Source organism: Echinops telfairi, unplaced genomic scaffold (assembly GCF_000313985.2).
Source record: "Echinops telfairi isolate 266 unplaced genomic scaffold, ASM31398v2 ScPeMD7_3509;HRSCAF=4178, whole genome shotgun sequence".
Classification (NCBI taxonomy): domain Eukaryota; kingdom Metazoa; phylum Chordata; class Mammalia; order Afrosoricida; family Tenrecidae; genus Echinops; species Echinops telfairi.
The window spans coordinates 17,731,470-17,746,496 of NW_022107407.1; the positions used below are offsets into that span (position 1 = coordinate 17,731,470).

The window sequence follows — 15,027 nt, forward strand, 5'->3', positions numbered from 1 at the left end:
GTCTCTTATAACAGTGAAATTTCATGGTTTATCATTTCATCAAAAATGTTATGATTTAAATACCACATATGAAATATGTCAAATATTTTAAAACAAAGGTGCTACATAAACCTAAAATGTTAGTACCGTTTTAATAAGAGGCTCCTATTAACCAGAATTTCATTTTGAATGCCAGAACATCAAAATAAAGTAGCAACCTTTTATATCCAGGAAAAAAGCAGTTTTAAAACTGTGTGGAGTTTATCTAGTGCTGTCTTCGAAACCTTTGTCAAAAATACTATGAAGAAACTAAAATATATAGTTTGCACATTGCTAAAAACTATCAATAATAATATTTCTCAACTCTTAATACTCATATTTTTATCTCTTTGAAGACTATATTAAAAATGTATAATGCCCGTTAGGATAATCAATCATTAAAAGGGCAGCATTTACCCAAGAATAAAGTTCAGAGGGTTAGCAAAGGAAGAATGGAAATAAACCACAAGGTAGAGGTAGGGTAAGTGATGATACATTTACGGGATTGTAATCAATGAGTTTGACATTTGTGACAACTCTTTTCTCTTCCAGTTGTTTTATTTCCATTTACTTAATTTTACCTCTTTTATCTACACAGAAGAATTTGTGCATAATTTTCTGTTCCTGGTAAATGGAAATTACTGAATAAAGAAGTGACTACTCTATGATTTAAACTGCATTTTGGGAGCTTAATAAATACCAAGTCATTTAAGACTTGGTCCTCTCATTTTTCATCTATGTCAGTAGTAAAATTCTTATTGTCATACTATATTAATGATGCAAGTCTGGCAACAACAAGCCCTGAAGTGCAAGGTGAGAGTTATACTGGTTGTGATGGATGAGTATGTATTGATTTGACTAAGCCACGATTCTCAGTAGTTTGTCAGTTATGCAATAATGTAATTTGGCTATTATGTAATGATTTAACCATTCTCAATTTTGTGATCTGACTTGGTCAACCTCCATTTTTGTATAATGCTGATTTTTGCACAATGTCCTGGCCTTTGGTACCTAACTATGTCAATAAGTAAAGAATGAGTTTTACTAAAATTGGAGCAGCGAATAGAAGACTAGTAGATCATATGCAAAGTTATCTTATACATTTGTGAGTTAATCTATATTTTCCAGTATAGGCCTCAGAAGATATGAGTGTGGGGAATCAGGGGAGTAAAAGATGTTAGAAGTTCTTAAACTCAATCACTAATATTTCATGTATTTTAGTATATGAAATGCTAATAAACAGTTGATCTTGGATGTGAAAAAAAGAAAAGAATCAGCCCTCAAAACGAATGTTTTTGATGTAGGTAAAACTTAAGGAAGATATGGAACCTTTGGATCTTCATAACTTTGTTCCAGGGCAATGCCACAAGACAGAAGAAGAATTTTAAAGCTCTCGATGAAATCATAGATGATGACAGAATGCTCCTTATCAGAATCCTTTTGCAAGCAGGACTGAAGGTGCCACATCCTGTGTTTCACAGTCAGGCTGGGATCCAGAGAAGGTGGTGCCAAACTTGCGCTGATTTCTGAAAAATAAGTTTTAAAGAAAAGTGACACATATTCATTTCAAGCAGCAGCTCTCGGGAAAGACAGAAAAGACTCAGAAGCCTTAGGTCTGGTTCCACGGAACTGCCAATTCAGCATGACCTTACCCAATTGCTTCATAAACAGAAAACTATTATTTGGGCCAGATTGTTGCCGTATGCCACCAGGTCGATCCTGACTCACAGCAAGCCTATGACAGAGAACCATCCCACAGGGCAGTGGTTCTCAACCTTCCTGATGCCGTGTCCCTTTAATACAGTTCCTCATGTTGCAGTGACCACCCCCCAACCATAAAATTATTTTCATTGCTACCTCATAACTGAAGTTATGCTATGGTTCTGAATCAGGCGACCCCTGTGAAAGGGTCATTCGACCCCCAAAGGGGTCGCGACCCACAGGTTGAGAACCGCTACCATATGGTTTCCTTCACTATGGGAGCAGATCACTCGGTCTTTTCTCCCATGGAGGGGCTGGTGAGTTTGAGCTCAAGTCCAGAAATGGGTGGAAGAAGACCACACAATATTCATTGACAATGATAGCCACTACAGATGGGGTCTCACATGGTTCTGCATTTTCAATTTTCAATAAACAAATATCTTGACCTTAACAAGCCTTTGGATTGATGATTGCCAAAAGCATCGTGCATTTTCCATCAGCTTTTAAGCAAGACTAAGGCTAATAGAAGACACTTTATGGAATGAACTATAAGTTGGGACAAATCTTGGATTTACTGATGCAATCTAGAGAGCAATACCCAATCCAAACGCTGGTTTCTGCGGGGAACTGATGCAGTAAAATAAAAGAAGAAAGGTCATCTCCTCAGAAGGTTGTGGAAATTCTTTGGATTCCCAAGGGGTATTCTTGGTAGATTTTCTCAGAGGAGGACACACAGGCTAATCATAGTAGCTTATTAGGAGACTTTTAAAAAATGGAAATGCTTGATGAAATACAGTATTGAGCCCAGGAATCTTTTTTCCATCAAGACCATGTACCTGCTCATTCTTCAAGGGTAGCAAGCACTGTTCTACCAAAACGTTGCTGAGAAACCTTACCCCACCCACCTGACCGTCCTGGCCTTGCTGCTTCAGATTACTTTTTGTTCCAAAACTCCAAGAATATTTAAAAGGAATGCAATTTGAGCCCTCTCTCTCTATATATATTTTTTATTTCATCAAGAGTTTAGTAAGTTTTATGAAATGAATAAATATTACAAGCATTGCTCTAAATTTTTTATTATTAAAAGATCATTTTATTATGGGCTCTTATAACTCTTATTAACCCATACATCAATTGTATCAGGCATATTTTTACAAATGTTGCCATAATTATTTTCTAAACATTTACTTTGTATTGAGGCCTAGGTATCAGCTCTTTTCTCCCCTCTTCCCCCCGCCCCCCCCAACCCTTTGATAAATTATAAATTATTTTCATATCTTACAAGGACTGCTGTCTCCCTTCCCACATGGTTTCTGTTGTTCACCACCACCCCTGGGGGGCGGAGTGATGTTATGTGTCAGTTCCCCTTTTCTCCCTTCCTCTCCCCATCTTCCCTGTACCATCCTGAATCGCTCCTCCCATTCCTATTCCTGGATTCCGTGTGTCATGAGTGCTTATCTCTTATCTGTACGTATGCACTTGCTCTGGTCTAGCCCGCAGTGAAAGGCAGGACAGGGGTCATGATAGTGGGGGGTGAAGAAGCCTCAAGGAAGCAGAAGAAATATTGTGTGTTTCATCAGTGTTATACTGCATCATGGTTGACTCATTCCTTCCTTGTGACCCTTCTGTGAGAGGATGTCCCATTGTCTACAGATGGGTTTTGTGTCTCTGCTCTGACCCCCCTCATTCTCAACAATGTGGGGATTTTGTTTGTTTGGAGTCTTCTGGTACCTGTCACCTGATCCCATCAACACCTCATGATCACACAGGCTGGCGTGCTTCATCCACGTGGGCTTGCTGCTTCTCTCCTAGATGGCTGCTTGTTTAACTTCAATCCTTTAAGACCCCAGACCCTATATCTTTTGATAACCGAGCACCATCAGCTTTCTTCACATTTGACTATGCACCCATTTTGTCTTCAGCACTTGTACTGGGACAGTGATCATCACAGAATGCCAGGTTGTTAGAACAAAGTGTTCTTGCATTGAAGAGGGCTTGAGCAGAGGCCCGAAGTCCATCCACTACCTCAGTGTATTGATTATATATATATATGTGTGTGTGTGTGTATATACATATATATGCCAATACCTCTATTTTATGAATTAATGTATGTACACACATTTATGAATTAATGTATGTACATATGTACACACTTATGTTTATCCCTCTATCCATACCTTTGCCTCTTAGATCTTTCCTGTTTCCTTTTACCTTCCTCCTGCCCCACCATCACGCTCACCATTCTTCTGCCTCAGTAATTCCTTTCAGCTAGATTGCTGTTGCTCCAACACCCCCAAGTCCTCCTAGTTGTTGATTTTAATTCCCTAGTTGTTCCCCTGTCTATGGGGTTGTTTGCTCACTGCTCCCTTCCCCCGTCTCCTCCTCCCTCAAAGTCTCTCCCAAAATGTTGGTCCCATTGCTTTCTCCTCAGGCTTGCTTCCCATGCCTACCTTATATAAGTGGGAAAATCAACAATAACAGAGACCAAGCAAAAATTAAAATAATTATAATAGCAAAGCAAAACAATAAAGTATACATAATTCCAGGTCTGTCCGCTGACCTTTATGACTATCTCCCCACTGGTCCTTCTGGAATTCTGGAAGCTGCCCCTCCTAACCTGAAGTCTATTTTCAGGAGCTCTCTCTTGAGGGTGCCAAAACAGCTAGCGTTCCATGGATTATATTGAACAGCATGGATTTTTTCAGGGAAAGGTTTTTCCTGTTGTTGTAGTTGTTAGGTGCCATTGAGTTAGCTCCTACCCAAAGCAACCCCGTCACAACAGAACAAAACACTGCACGGTCCTGTGCCATCCTCACAATTGTTCCTATGCCTGAGCCCATCGATGCAGCCACCACATCAATCCATCTCCTCAAGGGCCATCTTGCTCTTAACCACCTCTCTACTTTACCAAACACGATGTCTGAAGGAGCCAAGTAAGGAGGGCTGTGTCTCGTGTCAAGTATCTGTCTAGGACAGTGTGCAAACGTCTGTCCTAGCTGGTTCTCATAAACTGCTTCCTTCCTGCAAATGGTAAGGAATTTGGGGGAACAGCTGCATACAGTGTTCCCTGGTAGAAAGTAAACAAGAGCGGTACGGGCTGAGATACGGAACTCACTCTCAAGGTTATGAGAAATTCAAGCGTGGGAACAGCAGACTTATCTGGGAACACTGCCAGTATTTAGTGCTTAAAAATAAAGCACTGTAGTCGGTCAGGGCTGCAGTTTGTACCGTCTCTGCTATTTTGTGTTGCAATCCTCTATTGTCTCTCTCTGTGTGTGTGTGTGTGTGTGTGTGTGTGTGTGTGTGTGTCTGGTTCCATGTTCATTCTCCCTGCTCAAGAAACCGCATCAATGTCCTTCTCCAGGGATTGGTCTCTCCTGACAATATGCCCAAAGTATGTAAAATGAAGCTGTATCATCCTTGTTTTTAAAGAGCACTCTGGTCGTACTTCTTCCCAGACAGATCAGTTTGTCCTTTTGGCAGTCCATGGTACTTTCAATATTCTTCTCCAGCACCACAATTCAAATGCATTGATTTTTCTTCCGTCCTCCTTATTCAGTGTCCAATTTTCACAAAGGTATTATGCAATGAATACTATGTTTTGGGCCAGGCGCAAAGTAACATCCTTGCTCTTCCATAATACTCTAAAGTGGTCTTATGAAGATTTACCTAGTGCAATTGGTCTTCTTATCTCTTGACTTCTGCTTCTATGAGCACTGGTTGTGGATACAAGTAAGACAAAATCCTTGACATCTTCATCATTTTCTCCATTTATCATGATGGTACCTATTGGTCCAGTTGTGGGGGTTTTGTCTTCCTTACATTGAGATGTGATCCATACTGAAGGCTACAGTCCTTGATCTTTATCAGCGAGTGTTTTAATTCCTCCTCACTTTTAGCAACCACAGCTGTGTCATCTGCATATCACAGGTTGTTAATAAGCCTTTCTCCAATACGGATGCTGCATTCTTCTTTATATAATCCAGCTTCTCTGATGATTTGCTTAGTACAGATTGAACATGTATGATGAGAGGACACAACCCTGACACACACCTTTCCTGAGTTGAAACCATGCAGTATACCCTTTTCTGTTCCCACAACTGCCTTTTGATCCACGTATAAGTTCTGAGTGAGCACAATGAAGTGTTTTTGAAATTCCCATTCCTCTCCAGATTATCCGGACCTTGTTAGAGTTCACACTGTCAAAAATGTCCTTGCATAGTCAATGCAACACAAGTAAACATCTTTCTTAATAGTCTCTGCTTTGAGCCAAGATCCACCCAACATCAGCAAGGATTTTCCTTGTTACACATCCCCTTCTGAATCTGGCATGAACTTCTGCAGCTCCCTGTCAATGTGCTGCTGTAACCACTGTTGGATGATCTTAAGAAAAATTTTATGTGAGTGCAATATCAATATCAATATCGTTGTGTAGTTTGAGCATTCTATTGGGTCACCTTTTTTTTTTTTTTTTTAATGGGCACAAATATGGATCTCTTAGTTGGTTTGGTAGCTCTCTTCCAAATTTCCTGGCATAGGCAAATGAATGCTTCCCGTGCTTCTTCAGCTTGCTGAAATAATTCAGTTCCTTAAGCCTTCTTTTTGGCTAATGCATTTAATGCAGTTTGAACATCTTCCTTCAGCACCGTTGGTTCTTGCTCGTTTACTATCCCCTGAAATGGGGCACTGTCAACTAGCTCATTTTGATACAATGACTCTGTGTATTCTTTCCATCTTCTCTTGATGCTTCCTGCATCACTCAATATTTTGCCTATAAAATCTTTTAAAATTGCAACTCAAGGCTTGACTTTTTTTCTTGAGTTCTTTCAGTTTCAGGAAATGACAGAAAATTTCAAAGGACAGTTTGAAAAGACAAAGACAAATATTTTAACAAAATGTGCCAGGGCGTATAATTAGAAAATCAAAAGGGAAGAACATACTCAACCTATCTGAATCATAAAGAAAGGAAAAGGGTAGAGTGATGGAAACACTTCTTTCAGATATGTATAGAACTAGATGAAGTCTATGCCAAGAAACAACAGTTTTGCATCAATATTTTTGTTTAATAAATGTTTCTATGATATTTTTAGCAATACTTCTTGCCTTAGCCTATATATGCAGTAATATGTACAACCAAGTGGAACCCAAAGGTGTTTTGTTTTTTATTTTAGTCCTACAAATAAACTCTAGGTAAGTCTCAGGAAAGTATTCTCAAAAAAACAAACAAAACAAGATCACTATATTAGTAGAGATTACTTTAAACTATAGGATGACTTATTCAAATAGTGATTACTCACCAGAATGAGTTTGCTCCTTCTGTAATGAAAAATAATAGGCATCGCTTCCACCCCAGCAGACTGCCAGTCCAACCACCAACACATCATCATAATCTTTAACAGGAAATCCATCATCTCTAACAGGAGTTTCCTGAGGGGTACTAACTAGGTGAATTAAAAGTGAAATAGTTAAATGTCTGAAAATAAAGTCATTAAAATCATCATTTAAACAATGGTAACTTTAAAAACTGCATTCGACAAATGTTGAAATCCTATGTTCATTCAGAAGTGCATACACTTAAGAAACCTGATGAGAACCCTCTGACACCTGTTGTCAGACTAAGTCAAGCTAGTGCCTGTGACCCGGAATCAAGGTGCAGGATAGCATGTGGTATGCTCTACACGGCATCAACTGAGCCCAAGGTTCAACCAGCTCAAAACCAGGAATAGTTCTGAGGCCTGGAGATTCCCCAACGTTCAGTATTGGATTCATGACTACCCCTCTAAATTCTACTTGAATAAGTCGTATAAAATGTCACTAATGCACATTCTGAAAACTATGTTATCGATATACTATGTATGTTTGTGACTATGTAAGTGGACAAAGGTATTACAATTTACCAAACATAATATATGGGTACTGATGACTAATTAAAATTATATCACACCATAATAATACCATTTAAAAAGTATATATTATCACAATGTTTAGAGACTTCTATTCCAATTAATAGAGTGTATATTATATGTACCCTTTATATGAAAAGGTAAATCAGGCTGTTACACACATATACTATTAAGAAACATTACCTATGGAAGTTATTAACCACCTAATCTCAAAAACCCACAGCCATCAAGTCAGTTCTGACTCATAGCGACGCTAAAGGACATAGTGCCCCTGTGGGTTTCTAAGAGTAAATCTTTACAGAAGTAGAAAGCCTCATCTTTCTCCCACAAAGAGGCTGGTGATTTCAAACTGCTGACCTTGTGGTTAGCAGCCCAACTTTTAACCCACTACACAACCAGGGTTCCTAATACATTGATTAGACTCAATATTCTATATGAAAAATTGCAATCCCACCTCAGTCCAGTATCTAATTTATATAAGTATGAAAAAATTGAAATTAAAAAAAACTTACCATGCTTAAATCTACCACCAATAGTACTAGTTTTAGAAGATGTCAAGCCGCTGATTTTTTCACAAGCCAGTGAGAGAGAAAATCGCTTTTTGCACTGCCACTCCTTAATGAACGTTTGAAAGAGGGCTTGGTCACTGGCAACATCAATTATGGTCAAGCTTTCTGCTGTGCTTGAAGCTGGAGTTAATTGGGCTTCATCCTGTGATAACTGCAGTGAGAAACTCGTGTCTCTAATAAGGCTGTCTTCTTTGAAACCATTCCTATTCTCTGGTTTAAAATCATGGTTTTCCATATCTGAGGGTGAACCAAATGAATATCTTTCACCAGGTTGTAAAACACTACTGTTTTTTTGAGATCTTAGAGATGTCCCAACAATTCCTGCAAATGTCGGCTTAGAAGCTGACGCTGGAGTAGGAGTGGGGGGGATGAGGCCATTATCGTCAGCCGCACAGCTTTCTTTATAAGACAAGAGGGGTGATGCTTCTCCATTGTTTGCAGGTGCCTCAATCTTGCTTTCTATTTCATTATGAGAAAATGAAATTGCCCTCATTTGATTTGTCTCCAAATTTGAAATTGCTTCTTGTTTGTCATTCAACTCTACGTTGTTTCCTTTCAAATTAGGTAGGGTCATGGTCATGGTCCTTAATATGAGATTTTCATTTTCTGGAGGAGTGGACACCTTATCTAAAATCCTTTGCAGTCCTGGACTTAGCTCAAATGATTCCCCTGACCAGATGAGTGAATTATTTTGTACTGTCCCAGTTAACCTGGTTTGCCGATCCCTTTCACCTTGATCTCCTCCAATTACTGCAGCACCACAGTGACCATTACCTGAAATCCCTGGATCGCATTGTTCTACTTCAAGAGATACTGCAACATTATGTTTCTCTTGAACAGAACATATGCCTACATTGTCCAAGGGCTCAACCATCGGAACAGAATCAAGTTCTGAAAACAAAAGAGACTCATCACTGAAACAAATCAATGGCTGCTGATTATCTTGATTCTCATCCACTTGTGATTTCTGAAGTAGGCTCTCCGGTTGTGGGCACAAAGAATCATTGAAATGCTGTGACGTAACCTCAGAAGGAAGTTCTTTCACTTGGCGGTCAGGTGGTTGCTTGTTTGCTATGTAATCATCACTGAAGCTATCAAACAGTGAAGCATCACTCATATTCAGACTGGTTTCAAAAACGGGCAGGCATTCTCCTTTAATATCAGTGGGAGTGCTCTGTTGAGGAACCAGAGGTATGGCGGACTTCACAGTTTCTTGAGTTTGATAGCCTTGAAGAAAACTATTTAATTGGGAGTCAGTAACAGAAAGTTCATTCCCCTTTTCAATCAATTTAAAGCCAGGCCCATTGTCCTCCACCAGTATTGGAGAATGAAAATCTAGACTTTGAGGAGACAACCTGTCAAGCCCAGGTGAACCAGTACTTTGTTTACTCTTCTCTGCATTCTTATGTGCCAAATGACCTGTATTTGTCACTCCCACAGAAAGCCGCTCATTGGGGCAAATCATGAGAATTTCATTCTGAAAAGAGCTTGCTGAGCTGCTGTTGTCTAAGTCCCTCTGCCTCAGCCCTGCTGCCCTTCTGGCGGCGTCCTCTGTTCCGTCTGGATTGGCATGCTCAGCTGCCATCTGCTGTATTATTCTCTCTGCTTGAGTATCCAGGTATAAACTGTCTTCAAAACCACAAAGGGATAGACCAAAGTCAGAAACATTACTTTTAGTTTTGTTTGCTACAAAAACATCTGTTTTTTCTTGTTTTCGAGAGGTATTTAGAAAGTTCTCATGCTGGTCTCCAAATTTACCAAATGTTCCAGATGATAAAAGTATTCTGCTGGGTATCGCAGGGTTTATATTAGCTCCTAATGCCTGAAAATTATCTGAGTTCTTTTCATCGGGGTTTGTCTTTTCATGTGCGATATTAGCAACATTTGAGTCTTCACTCTTGTGGTTACTGACTACTTCATGGGCTATTTGTCCATCTGTTATTTTCCTCTGCTTTGTATCAGAGTGCTTTGCAGGGCACCCGTTAATTGGATGAGTGTCACAGTGTTTCACATAAACATTCTTTTTCGAATCATTTTGTATCAGCACATCATTTATACTTTCTGTAACAACTAATCTTCCATTTTCACTAACCACTCTAGTAGCTGGGCAAGTCACCTTTTTACTTAGAGCGCCTGTGAGAAAATATTCCGCATGTGTATTGCTAGTTGCTCTTCCACGCCTTGAACAGCGTTGCTCTGCGTTTGATGGGAATGAGGTTTTGTTAAATTTTTCCTCAGTATAGTTGTTTTTAGCAAAAGACCCTGGACTTCTAAATTTCTTGTTTTCTTCATCTAAGATTAATGGATCTTCACAATGAATAGGATCAGGCATGGTTGGCTCTTCTGAACCACCTCGACCTATCCCAGAATCTTTCAAAGACCTCTCAGCTCTCAATTGCTTCAGATGTTTACTGTGTTTCCAAGATTGAAAGGTTGTGCACAACTGTTCTGAACTGAAATTCAGAGTTTCTTTTTCTGTCTTATCAGATGACAAAGTCTGAGCATGTTTCTTAGTGCTTATTTCTTCCTCTTTGAGAGAGGCGGCTACTGGCTCTCTACTAATGTTCAAAAAAGGCCGCTTTCTTGCTCTGGAAATTGAACATGCATGGCCTTCTTGATGCCCATTCTGGAGCCTGTTTGGGGAACTTGTTGGCTCTCCATTTTGGTCTAAATCTTGCACTGTATTTGGGGAATGCTCAAAAGAAGAATCACTCATTGTTACTGTGTTCCTTTTGTTCTTTGATGCTGATGTCTTACAAAAATTCTTAATACGTGTAAAAATCGTGTTTTCCCCTCCTTCTGACTCACTGCTGGTCAATGAATGCATATCAGAATTTAACAGAGAATGTGGATCCCACTGCACTCCCATTTCAGCTAAGTCCTCCTGCAGAATCATTTTGGCTTCTTCCACGATCAGGGCTGCTGCTTCTCTTTCAGTTAAGCCTCTTCTGCCAGCAACCCAAATCGTCCGCATATTACGTCGTTCTTCAACGGCTTCCTCTTCCTCATCCACAGCCTTTCGGGTACTGTGCAGGGAGATAGGAGATAAAATACATAAATAATGCATTCGTTCCTTCATTCATAAAACATTAAGCATTCCTTAAGCTTTCTGTCTTAAAGTTCTAATAACTGAAAAGGCAGCACTGAACAAGAGAACAAGACAGAACTATGGCTGCTTTCATGGAGCTTCTAGTTGGGGAAACTGAGGAAAAACCAAATGCTTAAAATGAATTGTACATCAACTGATAGGAGTGCAGGTATCTAACTAAAAAGGAGGGGGCAAAAAAAAAAGAAATGGGTAGCGGGGGAACAGGGAACTAACCCACCCAAGGGGAGGGTATTGTTTATATCTCCACAGGGAAAAAGGGACCAGACTTCAACCCGGTGCTCCAAGATGTGAATGCAACATATGGGCTGGAGTAGGGAACCAGTGGAGAGGTCTAAGGGGCCAGCCCCAATCTGAACTACATGGACACCTTCCCCTTCCCCCAGAAAAATTTATTTCAAAGGACAGCACTGAAGCTGCAGCTCAGGAAGAGGGATATGTCTGATCAGAGCACATGTGAGCAAATGAAGGGGGAGGAAGAGAAAGTGGAGCACATCCTGGCCCACCAATCCTTGAGGACCATATTCCCACTCAGAGCAGCCAATCCACAGAGAAGACCATATGGCCGACCCCACTATGAGACACAACATCCCTCACTGACCCGTAGCCCTACAGGGGACAACACTGGAGACACAGTGTGGGAATGCCACCAGATCTCATCCCATCACACTGAGGCAAAACACTAAGGGCGTGCAACACAATAGCAAGGGGAACAGAGCAACGAAGTCCCCAGGGAATACCAAAAATAGACTTTGGGGCCAGGGCTTGGCACCCTAGACCAGAAAACACTCCTAAAGGCCAACAAACAGTCCTTGAACTAACTACAGACTTTTCTTTTTTGTTGTTGTTGTTGTTGTTGTTGTTGGTGGTGGTGGTTTGTTTGTTTGTTTGTCATTGGCTTTTTGTTATAGTTGTTGTTTTGTTTTCTTTTGTTGCACTGTCTTGTTTTTATGCATATTATTATCTTCACAGGTCTGTCTAAATAAGATAGGCTGGATGAACAATCGAGGAGAAAACAATGGGACCGACCGTTCCGGGGGGCATGGGAGAGGGGGAGATGGGGGTAAAGGAAGTGGTGTTAACAAACCCAGTGACAAGGGAACAACAAGTGATCCAAATCAGTGGTGAGGAGGGTGTAAAAGGCCTGGTCAGGCGTGATCAAAGGTGATGTAACTGAGAGAAATTACTGAAACCCAAATGAAGGCTGAGCATGATAGTGGGACAAGAAGAAAGTCAAAGGAAATAAAGGAAAGAACTAGGAGGCAAAGGGCATTTATAGAGGTCTAAATACAGGCATGTACATATGTAAATATATTTATATATGATGATGGGGAAATAGACTTATGTGCACATATTTATAGGTTTAGTATTAAGGCAGCAGATGGATATTGTGCCTCCACTCAAGTACTCCCTCAATGCAAGAAAACTTTGTTCTATTAAACTGGCAATCCATGATACTTACCTTCCTGACACGATCGCTGAAGACAAATGGGTGCATAAGCAAATGTGGTGAAGAAAGCTGATGGTGCCCTGCTATCAAAAGATATAGCATCTGGGGGTCTTAAAGGCTTGAAGGTAAACAAGCAGCCATCTAGCTCAGAAGCAACAAAGCCCACATGAAAGAAGCACACCAGCCTGTGTGATCACAAGGTACTGAAGGGATCAGGTGTCAGGCATCATCAGAACAAAAAATCATATAATTGTGAATGAGGGGGAGGGCAGATTGGGGACCCAATACCCATTTGTAGGCAACTGGACATCCCCTTACAGAAAGGCCACAGGGAGGGTGCAGTGTAGCAACAATGAAGCATACAACTTTCCTCTAGTTCCTAAATTCTTCCTCCCCACCATCATGATCCCAGTTTTACCTTATAAATCTGGCTAGACTGGAAGATGTACACTGCTACAGGTAGGAAATGGAAACACAGGAATTCAGGACAGATGAACCTCTCAGGCCCAGTGCTGAGAGTGGCGATACCAGGAGGGTTGCGGGAGGGTGGGGTTGAAAGAGGGAACTGATTATAAGGATCTACATATAACTGTCTCCCTGGGAGATGGACAACAGAAAAGTGGGTGAAGGGAGACGTCGGACAGTGTAAGATATGACAAAATAATGATTTATAAATTATCAATGGTTCATGAGGGAAGCGGGAGCAGGGAGGGAGTGGAAAGAAATGAGGAGCTGATACCCAGGGCTTAAGTAGAAAACAAATGTTTTGATAATGATGATGGCAACAAATGTACAAATGTGCTTGACACAATGGATGGATGTATGGATTGTGATAAGAGATGTAGGAGCCCCCAATAAAATGATTAAAACAAAATAAAACAAACAAAAGCAGCAGGACAGGGAGGGGGCAGCGCAGCAGCACGAGCGTGGGCTTCTGCAGTTTGTACACTGTATAATCAGGGAAGGCCTCACTAGGCATGTCAAGCAGAAGCAGAAGAAAGTGAGGGGTACAGAGTTGTCATTGAAAACTGATCCTCACTACAACGTGAACTCTGGAAAAAACTATCTGAAGGGATTAGAGAGTGCCCCTCAAAAAGGAGCAACCAGAGAAGAGTGAGACTAAAAAGGAAAAAAAACGGCAATAGATGAATTTTCACACTTTTCTCTTGAAGGCAGGCCAGTCAGCAACATACAGAATGTGTCATAGATTGAAACATTCCCCAAAAGGTAGGTTGAAGGCCCTTACTTGTGAATAGGAACTTGTCTGAAATAAAATCTTTGCAGATACCATTAATCAGTACACGGTTATACTGAAATAAAGTGGGTCCTGATTGAATCAGAGTGGTGCCAAGAGTATGTGGGCCACAGCAGGCCCTGAGCAGGCCCTGAGGGGGTTAACAGCTTACAAGGACAGTGCTATGGGAAAAACTCAAGTGTACAAGTGGTTTCAAAAGAGGTGCACTGTAGATTGATGACAAACCTCGTTCTGGACATCCGTCAACTTCCTGAATGGACAAAAATGTCAACTAAATCCATGCACTTGTGTTCAAAGACCGACGACAGACCATTGAAGAGATGGAGAAGTTACTTGGACTATCTTGGAGCTAGGTTCAGCGGATTTTAATGGAAGATTTGTGAATGAGAAGGATTGCCCCACAATTTGTTGTGGGGGGAGGTCAGATGCTTACACACATCCTCCCTGAGGGCAGTTAGTTGCCAGACTACAGGGTAGGCCCCACTCCCTGCTGTTCAAGGACAATGGACAGGTCTTGGAGCTGGAGTTCACACCCTACTGATAATGGTCGCTATCAGTTGAGCCAGGAACAGGTCAAACCAAACCGGCTCTGTGACATCCAAAGTAAGCTGCCATCCTACATCTAGGATCTGCTGATCTTGTCACATGCATACCCCAAATCCCTGCTCTTCCTATGTGTATGTCCCTAGACCACCCCTTCTCATTGCTGTATAACCTATAGTGCAACCCCTTCCTGTTATATATGTCTTTACCTGTAATTAGTGGGCTTGCAGGCCCCCAAAGGTGTATAAGCCTGGGTTAGCAATAGAGGTCTCTCTCACTGGGCTCTCCTCTTGCCCCATCCCTCTCGGCTCTTCCTCTCTCATCCTCACTCCCTTGTTCCCTTGCCCTCCTTCCCTTCTCTCTCTCTACGTGGACCACGTGAAGGGCTAAGGTGAGCAATGCTACCATGTAATGTGTCGGACTCCGTTATTGCAATATCTCTTTTATCTCTCATGCTCTGGATGACTTTAATATAATATTTA

The 15,027-nt window shown here is 41.0% G+C and overlaps 1 protein-coding gene across 1 annotated transcript in view; it reads right to left on the bottom strand.

Annotated features, from left to right (window-relative positions):
• POLQ (DNA polymerase theta) overlaps positions 1 to 15,027 on the bottom strand; it is a 105,847-nt gene that overhangs the window by 44,404 nt on the left and 46,416 nt on the right. Inside the window, exons 16-18 of the mRNA XM_004709788.2 lie at positions 8,135 to 11,217; positions 7,017 to 7,160; positions 1,348 to 1,544 (exon numbers count right to left, since the gene is read on the bottom strand). Of these exons, the coding sequence (XP_004709845.1) occupies positions 1,348 to 1,544; positions 7,017 to 7,160; positions 8,135 to 11,217 (3,424 nt within the window). The remainder of the gene's footprint in view (positions 1 to 1,347; positions 1,545 to 7,016; positions 7,161 to 8,134; positions 11,218 to 15,027) is intronic.